Source organism: Cetorhinus maximus, chromosome 10, assembly GCF_964194155.1.
Source record: "Cetorhinus maximus chromosome 10, sCetMax3.hap1.1, whole genome shotgun sequence".
NCBI classification, from domain to species: domain Eukaryota; kingdom Metazoa; phylum Chordata; class Chondrichthyes; order Lamniformes; family Cetorhinidae; genus Cetorhinus; species Cetorhinus maximus.
Window position 1 is genome coordinate 60,900,356 of NC_135888.1, and position 18,164 is coordinate 60,918,519.

The 18,164-nt window shown below is 43.3% G+C and overlaps 2 protein-coding genes across 5 annotated transcripts in view; one reads left to right on the top strand and one right to left on the bottom strand.

Moving 5' to 3' along the window:
- dock2 (dedicator of cytokinesis 2) overlaps window positions 1–18,164 on the top strand; it is a 634,661-nt gene that overhangs the window by 356,093 nt on the left and 260,404 nt on the right. The window lies entirely within an intron of this gene.
- Window positions 1–18,164, bottom strand: part of LOC144685723 (protein INSYN2B-like) — a 120,250-nt gene that overhangs the window by 99,604 nt on the left and 2,482 nt on the right. For all 4 annotated transcript variants that reach the window (XM_078550545.1, XM_078550541.1, XM_078550543.1 and 1 more), the window contains exon 2: window positions 14,369–16,504. In XM_078550545.1, coding sequence (XP_078406671.1) covers window positions 14,369–15,594 — 1,226 coding nt within the window. In that variant the 5' untranslated portion in view covers window positions 15,595–16,504. The remainder of the gene's footprint in view (window positions 1–14,368; window positions 16,505–18,164) is intronic.

Consider the following 18,164-nt stretch of genomic DNA (forward strand, 5'->3'; position numbering starts at 1 on the left):
CCTAGCCTCACAATTTATCTCTTTAAGCAGGTAATTGTGATGTTGCACTGGCAATTATTTGAAGAAAATATAAAAAGAAACCTTGGTTTAAAAAAAATCTGACTGTTTCCTGAAACTTTCCCCAAGGGCTGGTAAGTCGGCTTCACGTCTGCAACTCCTGAGCTGGAAGTGACTGCCAGTGAAGAACATTAGTGAAGAACATTTAACCCATTTTGTGTGACATTTCCATGTTCACTGTTTGGGCAGGTGGTGGGTGTGTATGCTGCATAGCTTGTACAATGCCATTTCAACCATCTGTTTTGTGATGTTAGCATGAAGCAGAGTTGACCCAATGAATTGTCCTGAATTAAGAGCTTGTGTCACAATCAGTTTGGATGAAGATTGTTTTTTTTTGTGTGGCCAGTCCTTTCCATCTGCCAATTAAATGGTATTTTTCATGAGACATGCCAAGATGGTATTAAGGCAGAACGATGGAGTCAATGATCTGGCAGAAACTAATGGGAGCTGAGGCTGTTTCAAATTCAAGAACTGCGACTGTGTTCTGACCTAGATACTTTGATGTGAGTCAGTAAATTATTGAAGCTCTTTGTGCAGAAACATTATACAAAAGAAAAAAATATGAGAGCGGGATGGGTGAGGAGGGAGAGTTGTAAAATTTGCAATGTGTTGACAATATTACGTTAGTGAATCAACATCTTTAATTGTCTCTCCAGTCCAGAAGACCTTACCAACCTGATTGACATGATATTCGAGGCCCATTTCACATTAGTACCTGAATATCTGGTCAGACTTCACTGGAGCCATCTCCACATACTTGGGTTATTGGAGGGTCAGAGCTGTAAATAATTAACTATACAATATTACAGCAATCTAGCACTTACTGAATTAATAATGTCTGACTACCACCCACTACCCACTCCTCTGGTGGACTAGTTAATAATGAGTGACTATCTTTAACATGCAAGAATCATAAGATTAGGACTATGATACCAGTTCTTTGCTCCTTTGTCATGCAGCACTGGATTCATGCAACTTCACTGGATGAAACTGTTTTACAATTGATTAGATCTCTTGTCAGTGGCAGTTTGTACTCAATCTGTGTTGACAAATCTCTCGCTCTCACTCTGCCTCCCCTCTATGGGACCCCTTCAGTCATCCATGAGTGCAAATCCAAGAAATCCCTATCTGGCAGCACTGTGTGAACCCTTTCACAGATTTCCGTGGTTCAAGAATTCCATTGAATGTACTACCCAGAAACAGGCTATTCAACCCAGCTGGTCCATGCCTGTGTTTATGCTCTGCAGACATTTCCTCCCACGCTTTCTCATTTATAACCCTGTCAGCATTTCCTTCCATTCCTTTCCCCCTCACATAATTATCTACAATTCACTTAAATGCATCCATGCTATTCACCTTAACATCTACTCCCTGTGGTAGTGGGTCTCGCATTCTAAACACTCTCTGGGTAGATTAACTTTTTCTGGAGAAGAGTCATATGGACTAGAAACATTAACTCTGTTTTTCTTTCCACTGATGCTGCCAGACCATATAAGTTTTTCCAGCATCTTCTGTTTTTATTTTAGATTTCCAGCACCTGCAGTATTTTGCTCTTATCTTAACTTTTTCTGAGTGCCCTATTGGATTTATTGGTGACTGCCTTATATTTATAGCCCCTAGTTTTTCAGTCCTCACCAGTGGAAACATATTCTCCAAGTTTACCATATAGAACCCCTTCATAATCTTGAAGACCTTGATAAGGTCACCCCTCAGCAATCTCCTTTCAAGATAAAAGAGCCCCAGCTTAAGAAGAAGGCTCACCACCACCTCCTCAAGGGCAACACACAGCGGGCATCAAATGCTGCACTTGTCGCCGATGCCCAAGCCTCCAAGAATGAATATTTAAAAAATTCCAACTCCCTCATGCCACTCCATCTTCCCTGCCTTCCTTCTACAATCTACAATCTTTTCCATTTATGGAATTGGGTAAGGGATGACTCTTCCTCCCATCCACAATGACAATGGTGTTAGGGCCATGGAAATCCTGGAATAACAACATGAGCAAAATCATGGTGGGCCAAGGGGAAGAAGCCCCATGAAACCTCACTTCTGAGCATTCCATTTACCTCTTCATCCCCTGTCTGCACACACAGGTGGTTATAGAAGATCCCATGGCACTATTCAAGGAAGAACAGGGGAGAGATTCCTGAATCCCTCATCCGAGGCCCAACAAAAATCATCTGGCCCTTTTAATATTGCTGTTTTTGAGATCTTGCTGTGTGCAAATTCACTGGTTGCTCTATAGGAAAAAGAGGGGAAGAGCAATAGTGGTAGGAGACTTTATAGTAAGGGGAACAGACAGGCATTTCTGCGGCCGTAGACGTGACTCCAGGATGGTATGTTGCCTCCCTGGTGTCAGGGTCAAGGATGTCACTGAACGGTTGCAGGGCATTCTAAAGGGGGAGGGCAAACAGACATTGTGGTACATTCTGGCACCAACGACATAGTTAGAAAGAGGGGTGCGGTCCTGCAAGCAGAATTTAGGGAGCTAGGAAACAGATTAAAAAACAGGACCTCAAAGGTAGTAATCCCTGGATGACTTCCGGTGCCACGCGCTAGTGAGTATAAAAATAGGAGGTTAATCCAGATGAATGCGTGGCTGGAGAGATGGCTCAGGAGGGAGGGTTTTAGATTTCTGGGACATTGGGACCATTTCTGGGGGCGGTGGGGCCTGTGTAAGGTGGATGAGATGCACCTGAACCGGAATGGGACCAACATCCTTGCTGGGAGGTTTGCTAGTGCTGTTGGGGAGGGTTTAAACTAACCTGGCAGGGGGATGGGATCCTGAGAGGAAGTTCAGCAGGGGGAGATGCACAGCCAAATTTAGAAGAGAGGGCAAGTGAGTCTGGAAGGCATAGAAATTATGGGCCAGTTAAGACACAAGGGAGTTTGACAAGGTTGGATGGTATTTATTTTAATGCAAGGGGCCTGACGAATAAGGCAGATGAGTTGAGGGCACAAATTAACACATGGAAGAATGATGTAATTGCTATCACAGAGACATGGTTGAGAGAGGGGCAGGATTGGCAGCTCAGTATTCCAGGATATAGGGTCTTCAGGCAAGACAGGGAAGGAGGTAAAAGAGGGGGAGAATTGCAATATTGACCAAGGAAACAATTACAGCAGTAAGGAGGGATGACATCTTAGAAGGCTCCTCAAATGAAGCCATATGGGTAGAACTGAAAAACAAAAAAGGAGCAATCACATTGCTGGGAGTGTACTATAGCTCCCCCAAACAGTCAGAGAGAAATAGAAGAGCAGATATGCAGGCAAATTTCAGAGAAGTGTAAAAATAATAGGGTAGTAATAGTGGGGGATTTTAACTTCCCCAACATTAACTGGGTTAGTCATAGTGTGATAGGTTTAGAGGGAGCAGAATTCTTAAAATGCATCCAGGAGAGCTTTTTAAGCCAGTACGTAGAAGGTCCTACAAGAGAGGACTTAATTTTAGGGAATGAAGTGGTAGAGGCATCAGTGAGGGAGCATTTTGCAGATAGTGATCATAACTCTGTTAGATTCAAGGTTGTTATGGAAAAGGACAAGGATGGGCCAAAAATCGAGTTCTAAATTGGGGGAAGGCTGATTTTAATAAGGTCAGATATGATTTGGCCAGAGTGGATGGGGAACAGCTACTTGTAGGTAAATCTGCGTCAGAGCAGTGGGACTTATTCAAGAAGGAAATAGGGAGAGTACAGGGCCAACATATCCCAGTAAAGATAATGGGTGGGACCAACAAATCCAGGGAACCCTGGATGTCGAGGGATATACAGGATTCGATAAAGAGAAAAAGGGAGGACTGGAGGACAGCCAATGTGGTACCATTATTCAAGAAGGTAGGAAGGGATGAAGCAGGGAACTACAGGCCAGTCAGTCTAATCTCAGCCATGGGGAAACTATTGGAAGCAATTCTGAGAGACAGAATTAACCTACACTTGGAGAGGCAGGGATTAATCAAGGACAGTCAGTATGGTTTTGTTAAGGGGAGGTCATGTCTGACCAATTTGATTGGATTTTTCGAAGAGGTGACCAGGTGTATAGATGAGGTCAATGCATTTGACGTAGTCTACTTGGACTTCAGTAAGGTTTTGATAAGGTCCTGCATGGGAGACTGATAATGAAGGTAAGAGCCCATGGGAACCAATTTGGCAGATTGGATCCAGAATTGGCTGAGTGGCAGGAAGCAGAGGGTGATGGTCGAAGGGTGTTTTTGTGACCGGATGCCTATGTCCACAGGGATCAGTGTTGGGTCCCTTGCTGTTTGTGGTATATATAAATGATTTAGACTTGAATGTAGGAAGGTTGATCAGTAAGTTCGCGAATGACACGAAAATTGGTGGGGTGGTAAATAGTGAGGAGGATAGCCTTAGATTACAGGAGGATTTAGACGGGCTGGTCAGATGGGCTGATTAGTGGCAAATGGAACTTAATCCGGATAAGTGTGAGGTGCTGCACTTGGACAGGACAAACAAGGCACGGGAATACACAGTGAATGGTAGGATCCTGGGAAGTACCGAGGATCAGAGGGACCTTGTGTGCATGTCCATCAGTCCCTTAAGTTGGCGGGACAGGTAGATAAGGTGGTTAAGAAGGCATATGGGATACTTTTATTACAGCTTTTATTAGCTGAGGCATAGAATATAAGAGCAGGGAGGTTATGCTGGAACTGTATAAAACGCTGGTTAGGCCACAGCTAGAGTATTGCCTGCAGTTCTGGAATCTGCATTATAGGAAGGATTTGATTGCACTAGAGAGAGCGCAAAGGAGATTTACCAGGATGTTGCCTGGGCTGGAGAGTTTTAGTTATGAGGAGAGATTGGATAGACTGTGGTTATTTTCCCTGGAGCAGAGGAGATTGAGGGGGGACATGATTGAGGTGTATAAAATTATGAGGGGCATAGATAGGATAGACAGGAAGGAACTTTTCCCCTTGGTGGAGAGATCAACAACCAGGGGGCATAGATTTAAGGTAAGGGGCAGGAGGTTCAGAGGGGATGTGAGAAAAAAAAATTTCACCCAGAGGGTGGTGGGAATCTGGAATTCACTGCCTGAAAGGGTGGTAGAGGCAGAAACCCTCATAACAATTAAAAAGTATTTGGATGTGCACTTGCGATGCCATGGCATACAAGGTTATGGGCCTAGTGGTGGAAAATGTGATTAGAATAGTTAGGTACTTGTTTGACTGGTGCAGACTCAATGGGCTGAAGGGCCTTTTTCTGTGCTGTAGACCTCTATGACTCTATGACTCTACTTTACAATACTGACTGCACTTCAAAAGTACCTCACTGGCTATGAAGTGCTTTGGGACTTCCTGAAATGCTGAAAGGCACCATAAAAATGCTAGTTCTTTCGTTCTTTTAACCACCCCTCCTTGTATAGCACTGCCCCCTTGTTTTGAAAAGGGGCCTGAAGATGTCTGTGCAGCTCTGACTTCTGATTCTGTCTGTGTGTACATCTGACCTCCTAGTTCAGTAAGCTTATCTATATAAACTGACAACCATAATCTTAGCATTGTGTACGATGCCATGCTAAATTCATCAGGGTATATTCAATTCACAGTAGGAACTGGAATTTTTAAAAGGATTTGGTAATGGTTTCTTATTTGCACTATTGGGCATAATGGTCTGTAATGTGAAACTGTCTCAGTGAATTTTCAAGCATGTAACTGATGATACAGTTTAAGGTATCTGATGGAGCTCAACTGCACCTCGCAGCAGTACAGACTGTAAACTCTATCCTAAAACCATCTGTTACTTCCAAGAAAAGCAGTGCTTGTTGCCATCGTTATTATAATTCATTTCCTCAAAAATCTTGCATCTGTACAGGGGAGTCAGATCTTCAAGTCAAGTTGAGTAGAGGGCAGGCATGGTTGGACGAAGGCACACAGATGCAATTCAGTCATTGGTTTTAATACATACCTTTTGACCTTATCTTGATGTCGGCATCATAAATTTATATTTATAACGGCGACTGCCTATGTAAACTTGTCACACTGCAATTATGCCTTCATGCCAGGGGTGACACTGCTTCATTGGTGATTGGTTGCAAATGCAATGTGACAGCTTTGGACAGGCAGTCTGCGTTATAAATAGAAATTAGAATGGAAATATATAAAATAAGGATGGATCTATATCCAGGGGGACTATATTATGCCTGCAGGTGCTGGTCCAATTTAAGAATGTGGCCACAGGGATTTATAATGAGCAATATTGCACACAATGGGGTAAATCTTCCTCCTGAGCAGATTGGGGCAGCCGATTGGCAGAATGCATTGGACCAATGGCTGGGCCACATTATTATAGAGACAGTGGGCTATGGCCAGAGGTTTAGCACCCTCAGTCTGCCCATCAACAATATTGAGCAACTGCTAGGCAAAGGTAGACCCATGGGAAGGTCTGATGCCTGAAAGGGGAACTGGGGTGTGGGGAGAGGGGAGAAAAAGATGTGGCAATATTCCTGGTTGCTTTAGTTGAATTATGAGGGCACTGCTGCTCCTCCCAATCCCACAAAAACAATGAGGAGCCTACCCTTCAAGATCCTCTTTGGGCAGTTCAGTCCAGAAATGGTACCCAGGCTCCCATGTATGTCCTAAGCTCCTGATTTGAATTTGAAATGATCCTACTGCCTGACTCCAGAGATCTGTCTGGCTGCCTAATGATAGGCACGGGGAATATTGCCTTTGTAACAGTGATGGTGACCACTGGGTATTATCCACTATTTTGCTTTTGAAAAAAAGCTGCAAGGTGAATTTAGGAATTTGTTTGAGTTAAACTTTTGTTTCAGCTTTTAAAATTGGAAAGCAAATAGTTCAGATAGGGATAAGACACATATAGATAGTTGATGCTTCCTCTCATTTATATTGATAATTCCAAAACAATTGTCGTTTATAGAAATTCAGTTTATAGAGTTACAATGCGTGAAGGAAACACTAGCTATTCATTTTTCTGGAACCAATCAACTAGTGTCAAGTCACTTATGTTCAAATTCCTTTACCGATGATTTGAACCACTCCTCCACTTACAAGTTATAGTATTCACACCAAGCTAAGATAAAACATAAACCTTTGTATGTTTTATGAAACATGAAAAATAATGGGCCTGATTTTAACTTTGTGCAAGCAAATGAGTTTTGAGTCAGTTAAAATCAGACCCAAAATGTGTTTACTGGGGATTGTTCATATTGTGGTGTTTATTGGAGCAGGCACATCATTATTTAATATTAGTGTATTCCTTCTGGGTCTTAATAAAAGGTGAGAAATAAAATCTGAGCAGGAGACATATAATAATCTGGGAGAAAGTTAGTCTTGAGGGAAGAAAAGGACAAAATCAGAGAATTTGATCCCAAAAGCAATGATGAAAATACCAAAATAGCAAATAATAAAAAAGTACTTAAATTATTCAGTTATTCAGTTATTATAGAGTACCTTTGATAATACTTTGTATGTTACATGTCACAGGAAATCTACAAGTTATATACACCTCCGTTATTTGTTACACTTACTACCTGTAATAGTTTTTCTGTCGCATTTGTTGATAGTGGCAATTTCGTTAAACATTACATCCTGTGACTCACTATAAACAATAACATATGGAGATCCACAGCCAATATTTTAAAAGTCTTGTATATAGCATGAACTCTCTGTAATGGCCATTTACTTCCTGAAGTTCTCTCTGTCAAATCTTTCTTACTTCCCATGAGCAACACCACAGGAGAATTGCTGTGCCTTGCATTTAGCATGAGAGTGTACAAACATCATATGGACTGCTGCAGTTCAAGAAGGCAGCTCATCACCTCCTTCTCAAGGGTAATTAGAGCTGGATATTAAATGCTGGCCGAGCCAGTGATGTTCACATCGCAAGAACAAATAAAAAGAAGTCCAGGTAAATCACACATCAGGGGTTGAATTATACGAGGTACCGTATTTTCCTGTCCCTGGTGCTAGGAAGCTGGGGGTGGTGTTGGGGTGGGGGAGGCCCTCTGATGGAAACACTGGCTGCCCGCAGCTATTTGACTGTCAATTGGCCATTATAGGCTGGAGTTTGAGAAACCTTGGGGAAGTGGCAGCCTGATTAAAACCTTGGCATAAAAATAGGTCTTAGATGTTATTCACCCCAGAACAGTGAGGAGATTGCAGAGACACTTACATCATTGTGATATTAAACAAGGTGTGTCTGTGGGGGTAGGGGCAGGGGGGTGAGTGCGGAGATTATGGCAGTCACAAATGTAACTTCCTTGATCAAAAGAAAAGGCATATGAAACCGCAGGAACATATGGACCTCTGTTTGCCTTTCCTCAGCTGTGCGGAAACTTGTAGTGGAAGGTTTACTAGTTGTTGTGGATCAACGGCTGGATGTAGACTCCACTCATTTGAAATGAATGAAAATTGGATGTTTTCTACAATAGGAGGTTGATCCAAAATGGTGGGCCCACACCAAGGCATAAAGTTGAAAATTCATCAACCAGAGTGTAAACCACAGGATGATATTAGTGAATGTTATGGACTAATGAAGGTGGGGGAGGGTACTCAATGTGGAATTATGAGTTTTTGTGGAATATCACAGATAAAGGGACTGTGTTAACTGTGGTGTAAGTGGATTTGTCAGAAGGTGTTTGATAAATGCCATGAAATCAATGAACCACACCACCTTCCTGCACTCCATCCTACAACCTTCATTTTAATATAACCCACTCAAGCAGGTGTGCCGTAACTTCAGGTTGGAAGCCTGTTGTCGTGAAATGGGAGATTGAATGCAAAATGGCGCATCCGACCCAAACCTATCCCAGTCCTTCTGGATATGTTAGGTTAAAATCACAGTTTGTAGTACTAAAATTTACTGGGATTTAATGTTCTCGTCCTTGTTTTCAGATACCTCCATGGCTTGGCCTCTCTTTATTTCTGTAAGCTTTCTTAGCCCTACAACCCTCTGAGATATCTACACTCCTCCGATTCTGGCCTCTTGCGCATTGTGGATTTTTAGCGCTGCACCATTGGGGGCTGTGATTTCAGCTGTCTAATCAGGCTCAGGAATTCCCCCCCTAAATTTCTCCACTTTTCTTCCTATCCCTTCTCCTTTAAGATGCTACTTTAAATCAACCTCCTTAACCAAGTTTTTGGTCACCTGACCTAATAATACTTCCTTATGTGGCTTGTGACCAATTTTGTTTGATAAAACTTCTGTGGAAGCTCTTTAGGATGTTTTGCTACTTTAACGGCTGCTTATATAAATACAAGTTGTTATTGTTATAGTTGCCTAGATAGGAGGGTGGCTAAGGTCATGTAGCCTAGGGGCATCACTTGATGTTTTTCACATTTGTGGGGACGCGAGTAGTTGCAATTGTTGGGGTTGCTTGTGTTTTCCATGGATAGAAATGACTTGGAGGTGAGCACAAGAGAAAAATCAATAAACATGTCAAGCAAAAACTCTGGGCCTAAGGGGAGAGAACAGGCAATGTTTTGGATTGCTTCAGTAAAGAGCTGGCAAAGACGTCGTGGGTCGAATAGTTTCCTGTGTTGTTTGGTTCTTGTCTTTTATTTTTCTCAACCTTGCTTAGGTGTTATCTCTGCCAAGCCTGAGGGAGTAGTTCATCAGCTTAAAATACACCAGTTGTGCTTTATCTTCCATTCCCATGTTCAGTGTGCGCCAGTGAGAGATTAAGAATGAATAGTGGGCGTGCTGCCTAGACATCTTAGTTGACCAATGCATTACCCAGAATGGAACTGAGACATAGAAATCTATAAAGCCCCAATCTGTGCTAATGTGCAGAGCTATGGAGAAAGAGTTGGGTAGTGAAGCTATTTGGATGGATCATCCAAAGAGCTGGCACAAATACAATGGGCTGAACAGCCTCCTTCTTTGTTGATCTTAGTAGGGGCTGAGACAGGAGGCTGTACAATTAGTTTCAGTGCTCCTGCTCCAGGGAGGGGCAAAAAGAAATCAATCAAGTTAGAGATCTTGCTCACATCTCCTGTCAGAAAATTTGCATAATGCACATTGGGTGAGAGCAAGATCTGGTATGGTTATTTTCCCACCTCAAAGGTAAATCATCCTGTTTGCTACTAATGTAAGACCTAGACTTGAAGATTGTGGTGAATGAGGTATCAAACGCTGAAACACATGGGGTGAAGGAATCTTCAGCTACCCCTCCCAACCCCATCAACCTCTTTTGCTGAGAAGGACAAGAGCAGCAATATCATGGGAATACCATCAATTCCAGGTCACACATCATCTTGGATCACCATTCCTTCATTGTGGTTGGGTCAAAATCCAGGAACTTCCTATCTAACAGCAAGTGGGAGCACCTTCACCCCACAGATTGCAGTTGTTCTTGAAGACTCATTATTATAAAGAGATGGGCAATAATTTCAGTCTTGCCAGCATTACACACAGCTCTAGAACATTTAAAAAGAAGCAGGAACAGTAGAACAGACACAGTCCTGGTGGGGAGACTAATTGGCTTGCAGACAGAAAAAGGTCTAATTTGCATAATTACTATGCAATTAATACACTGCTCCCTATGATTTCTGGCACTGTGTCTTTATGCATATGATCAGGTTTTGTCAAATGCTTCTCTATAGACAATAAGGTAGATCTTGACTTTATGCAATAGGGCAAATGGGCAATAGTGGGTCAGCAGCTCGTTTTACATCTTGGCTGATTTATTAAATGAATTAAGGAGTCATCGAATGGGTTGTTGACTCACTATCGCCCATCTTGCACCTTCACACTGAGTCAAGCTCGACACTATTTTCCCCAGTGTACTACGGCATTCTCTAGCTGACTGTGAGAAGGTCTTGCAATCAACTGCCAGCATAATGCACGTGTGAGCAAACAAGAAGGATTCATCTGTCAGTTCTGACTCTGTCTCTCACCCAAAGGGAAGCTCTGGACTCCTGCTGCTGGCTGCATAAGCAAATCTGGAAATTCACTGACAAATTCCTGCACTGCACATTTACACAAATAATTCATTTACTGCCTGACATCAGCAATGGGCCCAGACTTTAAGATGATGCAGGAATGTTTCTGGGCACAGTCAGTATACCCCGATGAACATATGAGGAAGTGTTCACTGCATCTGACTTACACATAATAAAAGCAATTTCTGAATTTCTTTTTGTCCCCTTCCCTTCTGTTTACCCAGGCTCCATATTAGAATAAAGTATGTAGAGGCACTGGGAAAAGTGAAAAGAAGATTTACAAAGAAGATACCAAAGATGAGAGGTTATAACAGTATCAGGAACAGGTTGAAGCTGCTTTCCCTTGAAAAGGGAAGGCAACCTCGTGGTGGTCTTTAAAATTGGGAATGTATTTGACAGGGTTGATGTAGAGAAGCCAGTTGTAGTGAATCCAAAACTAAGGAACATAAGGATAATCACTAATAAATTCAATGAGGAACTCAGGGAAAAAAATCTTTAGAGTGTTTAGAATGCAAAACTCCTTACTGCATGGAGTGGTTGAGGTGAATAGGATAAAGGTGCAGCTAGATAAGTACATGAGAGAGAAAGGAATAGAAGAATAGATTGATAGAATAAGATGAAGTAAGGTGGGAGAAGCTCGTGTGGAACAGAAACACTGGCTTAGATCAGTTGAGCTAATTGTTCTGTTTTTGTTCTGTACATTCTGTGTAATTCTGTATATCTGAGTTTTACCTGATGTAGCAAATCCCAAAACAACATTGGTGTTTTCTCATTCATTTTAAGTAGAAATTTACTTTGATGTTATTTAAGTTTTAAGGGTACGCGTCCATCCAACCCCTTGCTATTTCCAACTTAGCTTTGTTCAATAGCTGGGACAGGCATCTATTTCAAGTCAACCACCAACATCTCTCTTCCTGGCCATTTGGTGATTCACTTTATCTCAAAGGGAGGAAGTTATGCTTCAGTTGCATGGAGCCTTGGTAAGACCTTGGGTGGAATTTAATCCAGACTGTCGCAGCGGGAAACATGGCAAGTGGGCTCACTTAATAGGAGAGAAGAGGTGGGAAAACCTCCTGTGATTAAGTCGGACATGGATATTTGCCAATGTGAGAAAGTTGCCTGCCTGCAGTGGGTTGTCAATTGGTCTCATTAATGAGCCTAATGACACCCATTATCCCTGAACCCACTGGCATTTAGTGGTGGCTCAGAGTTTAATTGGGAATCACTCTACTTTTCTACCCTTTCCAAAGGCTGCCCAGCAGCTTACTGGGGGGTTCCTCATTGTCAGGCACACAGTATCTGATCAACGGACTGGACATCAGGAGGCAGGGCTGCTGGAAGTCACTCACTATTCTTGCCACTAACTCCATGACTCCCTTTCTCAGCTCTCTCTCTGTAACCCAAATCCTGCCCTCACTCGCTGAGGCCAGGGATCAAACGACATCCCCTGGTGAAGTCCCTGGGACACTACCGGCAGCAGCCACCACTTCCAATGGCACTGCTAGCGATGGAGAGCTGCCATCCTCTGATTAGCCAGCAGCTCTGAGCTGGCAAGATTTCTGCCACCAGAATCCTAAATCTGGGGAAGGCCCAATGCTGGCATGTGAAGTGAGAGTGACTGTCCTTGACATCAAGGCTGCATTTGACCGAGTAAAATATCACAGAGCCCTAGCAAAACTGGAGTCAATGGGAATCGGGGAGAAAACTCTCCGCTGGTTGGAGTCCTACCTAACATAAAGGAAGATGGTTGTGGTTGTTGGAGGTCAATCATCTCAGCTCCAGGAAATCACTGCAGGAGTTCCTCAGGGTAGTGTCCTAGGCCCAACCATCTTCAGCTGCTTCATCAATGACCTTCCTTCCATCATAAGGTTAGAAGTGGGGATGTTTGCTGATGATTGCACAATATTCATTACCATTCGTGACTCCTCAGATACTGAAGCAGTCCATGTCCAAATACAGCAAAACCTGGATAATATCCAAGCTACAAGAGCAGGTCAGATGGTTGGAACCCTGCAGCGAATAACTCACCTCCTGACTCCCCAAAGCCTCTCCACCATCGACAAGACACACGTCAGGAGTGTGATGGAATACTCCTCACTTGCCTGGATGGGTGCAGCTCCACAATATTCAAGAAGCTTGACACCATCCAGGACAAAGCAGCCCGCTTGATGGGCACCACATCCATGAACATTCATTCCCTCTACCAACGATGCACAGTAGCAGTAGTGTGTACCATCTACAAGATGCACTGCAGGAATTCATCAAGGCTCCTTAGACAGCACCTTCCAAACCCACGACTACTACCATCTAGAAGGACAAGGGCAGCAGATAGATGGGAACACCACCACCTGGAAGTTCCTCTCCAAGTCACTCACCATCCTGACTTGGAAATATATCACTGTTCCTTCACTGTCACTGTCAGGGTCAAAATCCTGGAACTCCCTTCCTAACAGCGCTGTGGATATACCTACACCATATGGACTACAGTGATTCAAGAAGGCAGCTCACCAACACCTTCTCAAGGGCAACTAGGGATGGGAAATAAATGCTGGCCCAGCCAGCGAAGCCCACATCTCGTAAATGAATAAAAAAAATGTTAAGTGCCAATTTGGTTGGGCTCCCCCACAGAAGCGAGGTGTGTTTCCCACTGGTTCTCTAACCACAGCGTGGGACCCTCGTGAGGAATATTAAATCCAACCCCCCACCATCTTGAGCACTGTGCATCAGTTCTGGGCACTGCACCTCAGGAAGAATACATTGGTCTTGGAGGGGTTGCAGCACAGATTCATCAGAACAAGGCTTAGAGTGTTAAATTATGATGGCCAATTGCATAAACTTGGCTTGTATTCCCTCACTATAGAAGGTTAAGGGGGAATCTGATAAAGCTTTTTCAACTGTTACAAAGATTGGAAGGGTTGATACAATAAACTGTTTGCTCTGGTCGGGAAATGAAGAATAGAAGCATAAAATATTAATGTTAGAGCATGAGTATTCAGGAAGAAAATCAGGAAACATTTTTTTCACACAAAGTGCAATAGAAATATGGAATTTCTACCCTAAATGTCTGTGGATGTGGGCACCATTAGAATATTTTTGTTAGTAGATTTTTTGTTAAGGGCAAGGTGGGGTTATTTAGAGATGCGGAATAAAATGGTGTAATTGGGAGTGGAGTACTAACTGAATGGTGGAATAAGGGGCTAAATGGCCTCCACCTTGTTCCCCTCTCTCTGACAGGGTGATGCGGCTCAGCTGGGTCCCTGGCAGAGATCCAAATCTCATCAAATTGGAGGTTGGGGAATTAATTTGTATTGGGATTCCACTGATCTGCTAAATGTCGGAATTCTTGGAAAATGAGAGTGTGAGACAAAGCAGTAAAAATGTAATAAAAAACTATCGTACCCTTCATTGAGTGCTTTGGTTTTCTCCATGTCCTGAATTACATTCAAAAGGACTTTAATCTTGTGTTCGTTTGACTGTAAGGTATCCTCTATAAACTGCATTCTGCCTTGGAGATCACATAGGTCCCTCTGTGTCAGATGGATTTGATTAATTTCCTTAATCCTTTTGCTAGTTTGAGGTTTTATTTCCATGTTACAGGAAGCTGTATGATTGCGAATGGGTTTTGAAGAGCTTTCGGTGCCCATGAGGCCTGCCTTGACATCACTTAGTGAACACAACAGGGATTTTGAAACATCCGTGCCCACTTGATCGTTTTTCCTGACACAGCTGGGAGGAAGCTCTGAGCAGTCTAGCCAAACTTCCTTCTTGCAGTGACATGAGTCTCTGGTCTCAGTTGCAGTAGGCGGTGTGGATGTCAGCTCAAATTTGTGCACAGTAGAACAGTTTGGGTGTGCACGACTCCCGCTATGGATATTTTCAGGTGGGGAGGCACCAACTTTGGAACAGGGATGACCGAGATCTGATGGGTTTCCCGAGACCATTGAGTTCTCAGAATTGTGTGCGCCCATGGATGTATCCGGACAATAGCATGAGGCTGCTACTTCCTGCAGTGTGTCTTGTAGGTCACGATTTGATGCTTGTGACAAAGATTTCCTCTTGACTGAGCTAAAGACACTCAACTGGGGTGATGCTCTTGTGGATCTTTCAGTTCCTTTCTCTTGGGCTTGGCCTGACTCTGTCTGTTTAGACTGTGTTGCAGCGTCCTTGGCTTCCAAAGCCAGGCCATTGCTTGTGAGATTAACCCCAGTAGCTTTCACTGAATCCATTGACACTGGCCCCTTGGTCAATCTCGTGGTGGTCTTCAGTTTCCCCTTGAAATTTGGAAGATGCTTTCTCAGACTCGGTGATGTCTGAATCGCAATGTTTTTGAGGACCCCCTGTGGCTTTGTAATCACCAATGAGCAGTTGGCTAGTCCTCGAGGCCTGGAGGTTTGTGCTTTTCCTTTAAGTGCAGGTTTCCCTTCAGACCTTTCTCTCATGTTAGACATGCATTCCACTTTGAAGTGCACCTGTTGAACTTTGCGCTTGCGTTGCTGGACCTGCCCGACGAAATCAGCAGGATCTTGACCTTCTTGCTTGAGTGCAAGGGAACGTGCCTTTGGGTTCTGCAGTGGAGCACTGTTACATCTCAAAGGCTCCAGAGAATTGCTTTCCTTACGACCCATTGCAGTGCTCAGCAAAAAGGCAAAAAGTTGTGACCACACATGTGGGAAAAAAAATGATGAGTGGAAATATTTCCCCTGCCGAATCTGATAACGTCAGTGTAATTCAGACTGATCCAGGACTGTAAGGTCAATGGGCAACTATTTCTTCCATTGTTATAGTTGTCTATTACACTTATTAGTCTGAAGGAACAACAACTGCAGAATGCAGACTTTAGCTTTATCAACACCATTAGTTCTGCTCACGTTGAAGTTGAGTGAATTGACAGACAGAAAGAGGGGTGAGAAAAAACTTTTGGTCAAAATTGAAAGTACACATCAGAAAGCAGATGCAAAGACGTTAACATCTGGGAATCATTTCATATTGTACAAGCTTTTGCTTTGTGATTCCAGGCGTTCCCCCCCATTGTAAAATGACGCTGAAGTTTAGAGGGTTATCAGCATGTCGTCACGTACCTACAGTGGGAAAACGTAGCAGCCAAAAGGGTTTCTGTATGTTCAACCGCAAATGAGAGTGGGACTTTCTTAGGATTCTGGAGACGGTTGGTCAGCGCAATGAGAGAAGCCACAACAGCTCGTGTGACAACTGCCTTGGGTGGACCCCCTTTCCTGTGGTGATGAGTTCAAACTGGCTCCTCTGAGATCAGCTTCCATCATGGAGAATCTTTTCTCATTCAGCGAGCAGAGCCCAAACAGCTGTAAATCAGGGAGCGAGAGATCACTGCCGTCCGATTAAAGTGAAGCCTGGTTGTCAAGCGGCGTTTATTGGAATACGTTTGATTTCAGCTGTATACCGGGAGGAGGTTGCAGATACAATTCTCAGTGACTCAAATTTGGATGTGTGCCCTAAAAAAAACCACCAGGACACTTGAGAACGCATTGGACAGTTGGCAGTGGAAAATCACACTTGCTTCTGGTGAAAGGGATATAAAAAGAAAATGATTTAGTGGCTTGCTTAGGCTGAACATTTCAATTCAGGCAAATAATGATGTGATTTTTTAAAAAATCGAAGCTGCTTCTGTGCTGGTAGCTCTGTGATCTGATTTGATGCCTCATTTTACATGGAAACACGGTCACAAAGAGAACATGAATAGGTTATCTGTCAAACCCCCTGGAGAAATGAATCCCTCTCAGTTGTCCAGTCCCATGAACATCCATCGGATACAATCTGATATGTTCCTGTACACTGCCTCCACTGCCCTTCCCTGCCCTCTGTGTAAACTCACTAAATCTGAACTGCCTGTGGACCTACCTGCTTCTAACGTCGTACCTGCGTTTCCAGATCCTATAGTCTGTCAGTTAGAGCTTCCTAACTCTGTTCCTTTAAGGACCTTGAATAGACTTTACTGCTGGCAATGGGTTAACCTTGGCAATGATAGAAATTTTTGTTCACAGCACCCTCTAAAGGCCCAATTGATAAAGGTTTTGTTTTACAGTCCATGACCTTCTAGGTTCGATTCCTGATCTTTGCTGAATTAGCCTATCTCAGTTGAGAGCCCAAGATTCTCAGGTGGGCCAATCGACCAGGGGTTCCTTTCCTTCATCACTATCCGGCGATACCTGCTTAGAAAAAAAGTGCAGGTGTGTCTGTGTACATGGACACTGGATGGCATTGAGTTCAGCTGTGACACCTCCCAAGGTGCAAAAGCTATTGGATGCTCACTCTTTCTCAGGCAGTCCACGAAGAGAGACAACTTGGAGGCCATGCTGAAGGGAAGAGTGAGGCTGGTGTGAGTGTACTCCAGCAAGAGTTTAACTCCAGGCCTCCCAGGTGGAGGGAGAAGAATAAAAGATGGAAAACTTTAAAATGATAAAAGTTCGCTTAAGAACTAAAAGAGAGTAGATGGAAAAGAATTGAAGTCTCACCCATCACTAACTTTTATTTAACCAATAAATTGAAATGGAAATGTAAAGAATGAACTATGAACGCAGAAGCTTTTACAACTTTGGGGCACATCCTAAAACGCTTCAGTGAAGTACTTTTGTTGAGTCATGCTTGTAATGCAGAGAATTCATTGCCTGTTTTCTAAGCTCTAAGAATGAGGCAGTTCTGTGTTGTATTACACAAATCACTAGAGGTGCAGACCTGTAGCATTGCCAAACCTCCAGAGGTGCTCTGGAATCATGCAGGCAACCCAGTGGAAAATCAAATGGCTGTTAAATATAATTGCATTTCGATCTCCTTTTCTTAAAACACCTTCACTTATTGGCTCTAACTGGGCTATCAACCAGGTTGGGCAGTTGAAGGTGGGTGGCAATGTGATAAAAAACCTCCAGGAATAAATCCAGCCAGAGTTGGCAACCCTGACACACAATAAGCATTAACTGACATGAGTACATGCCCCATACTTGCATTTATTCAGGTGATGCTATTTTGGATTGGAGCTGTACACCCATTTCCAAGGCTACAATGCCTGACAAATGACCCAGCACTAACACTAAGCTTGTGGTCCTGCTGTCAGTTATTCTGATGTAAGTGTACAACAGACACATTCTACAGAAGAAGATATGCAGCTGTGAACATACTGTTAACCAGTGAACTGTTTTTACTGAAAGGGTGCTGTAGCATTTTG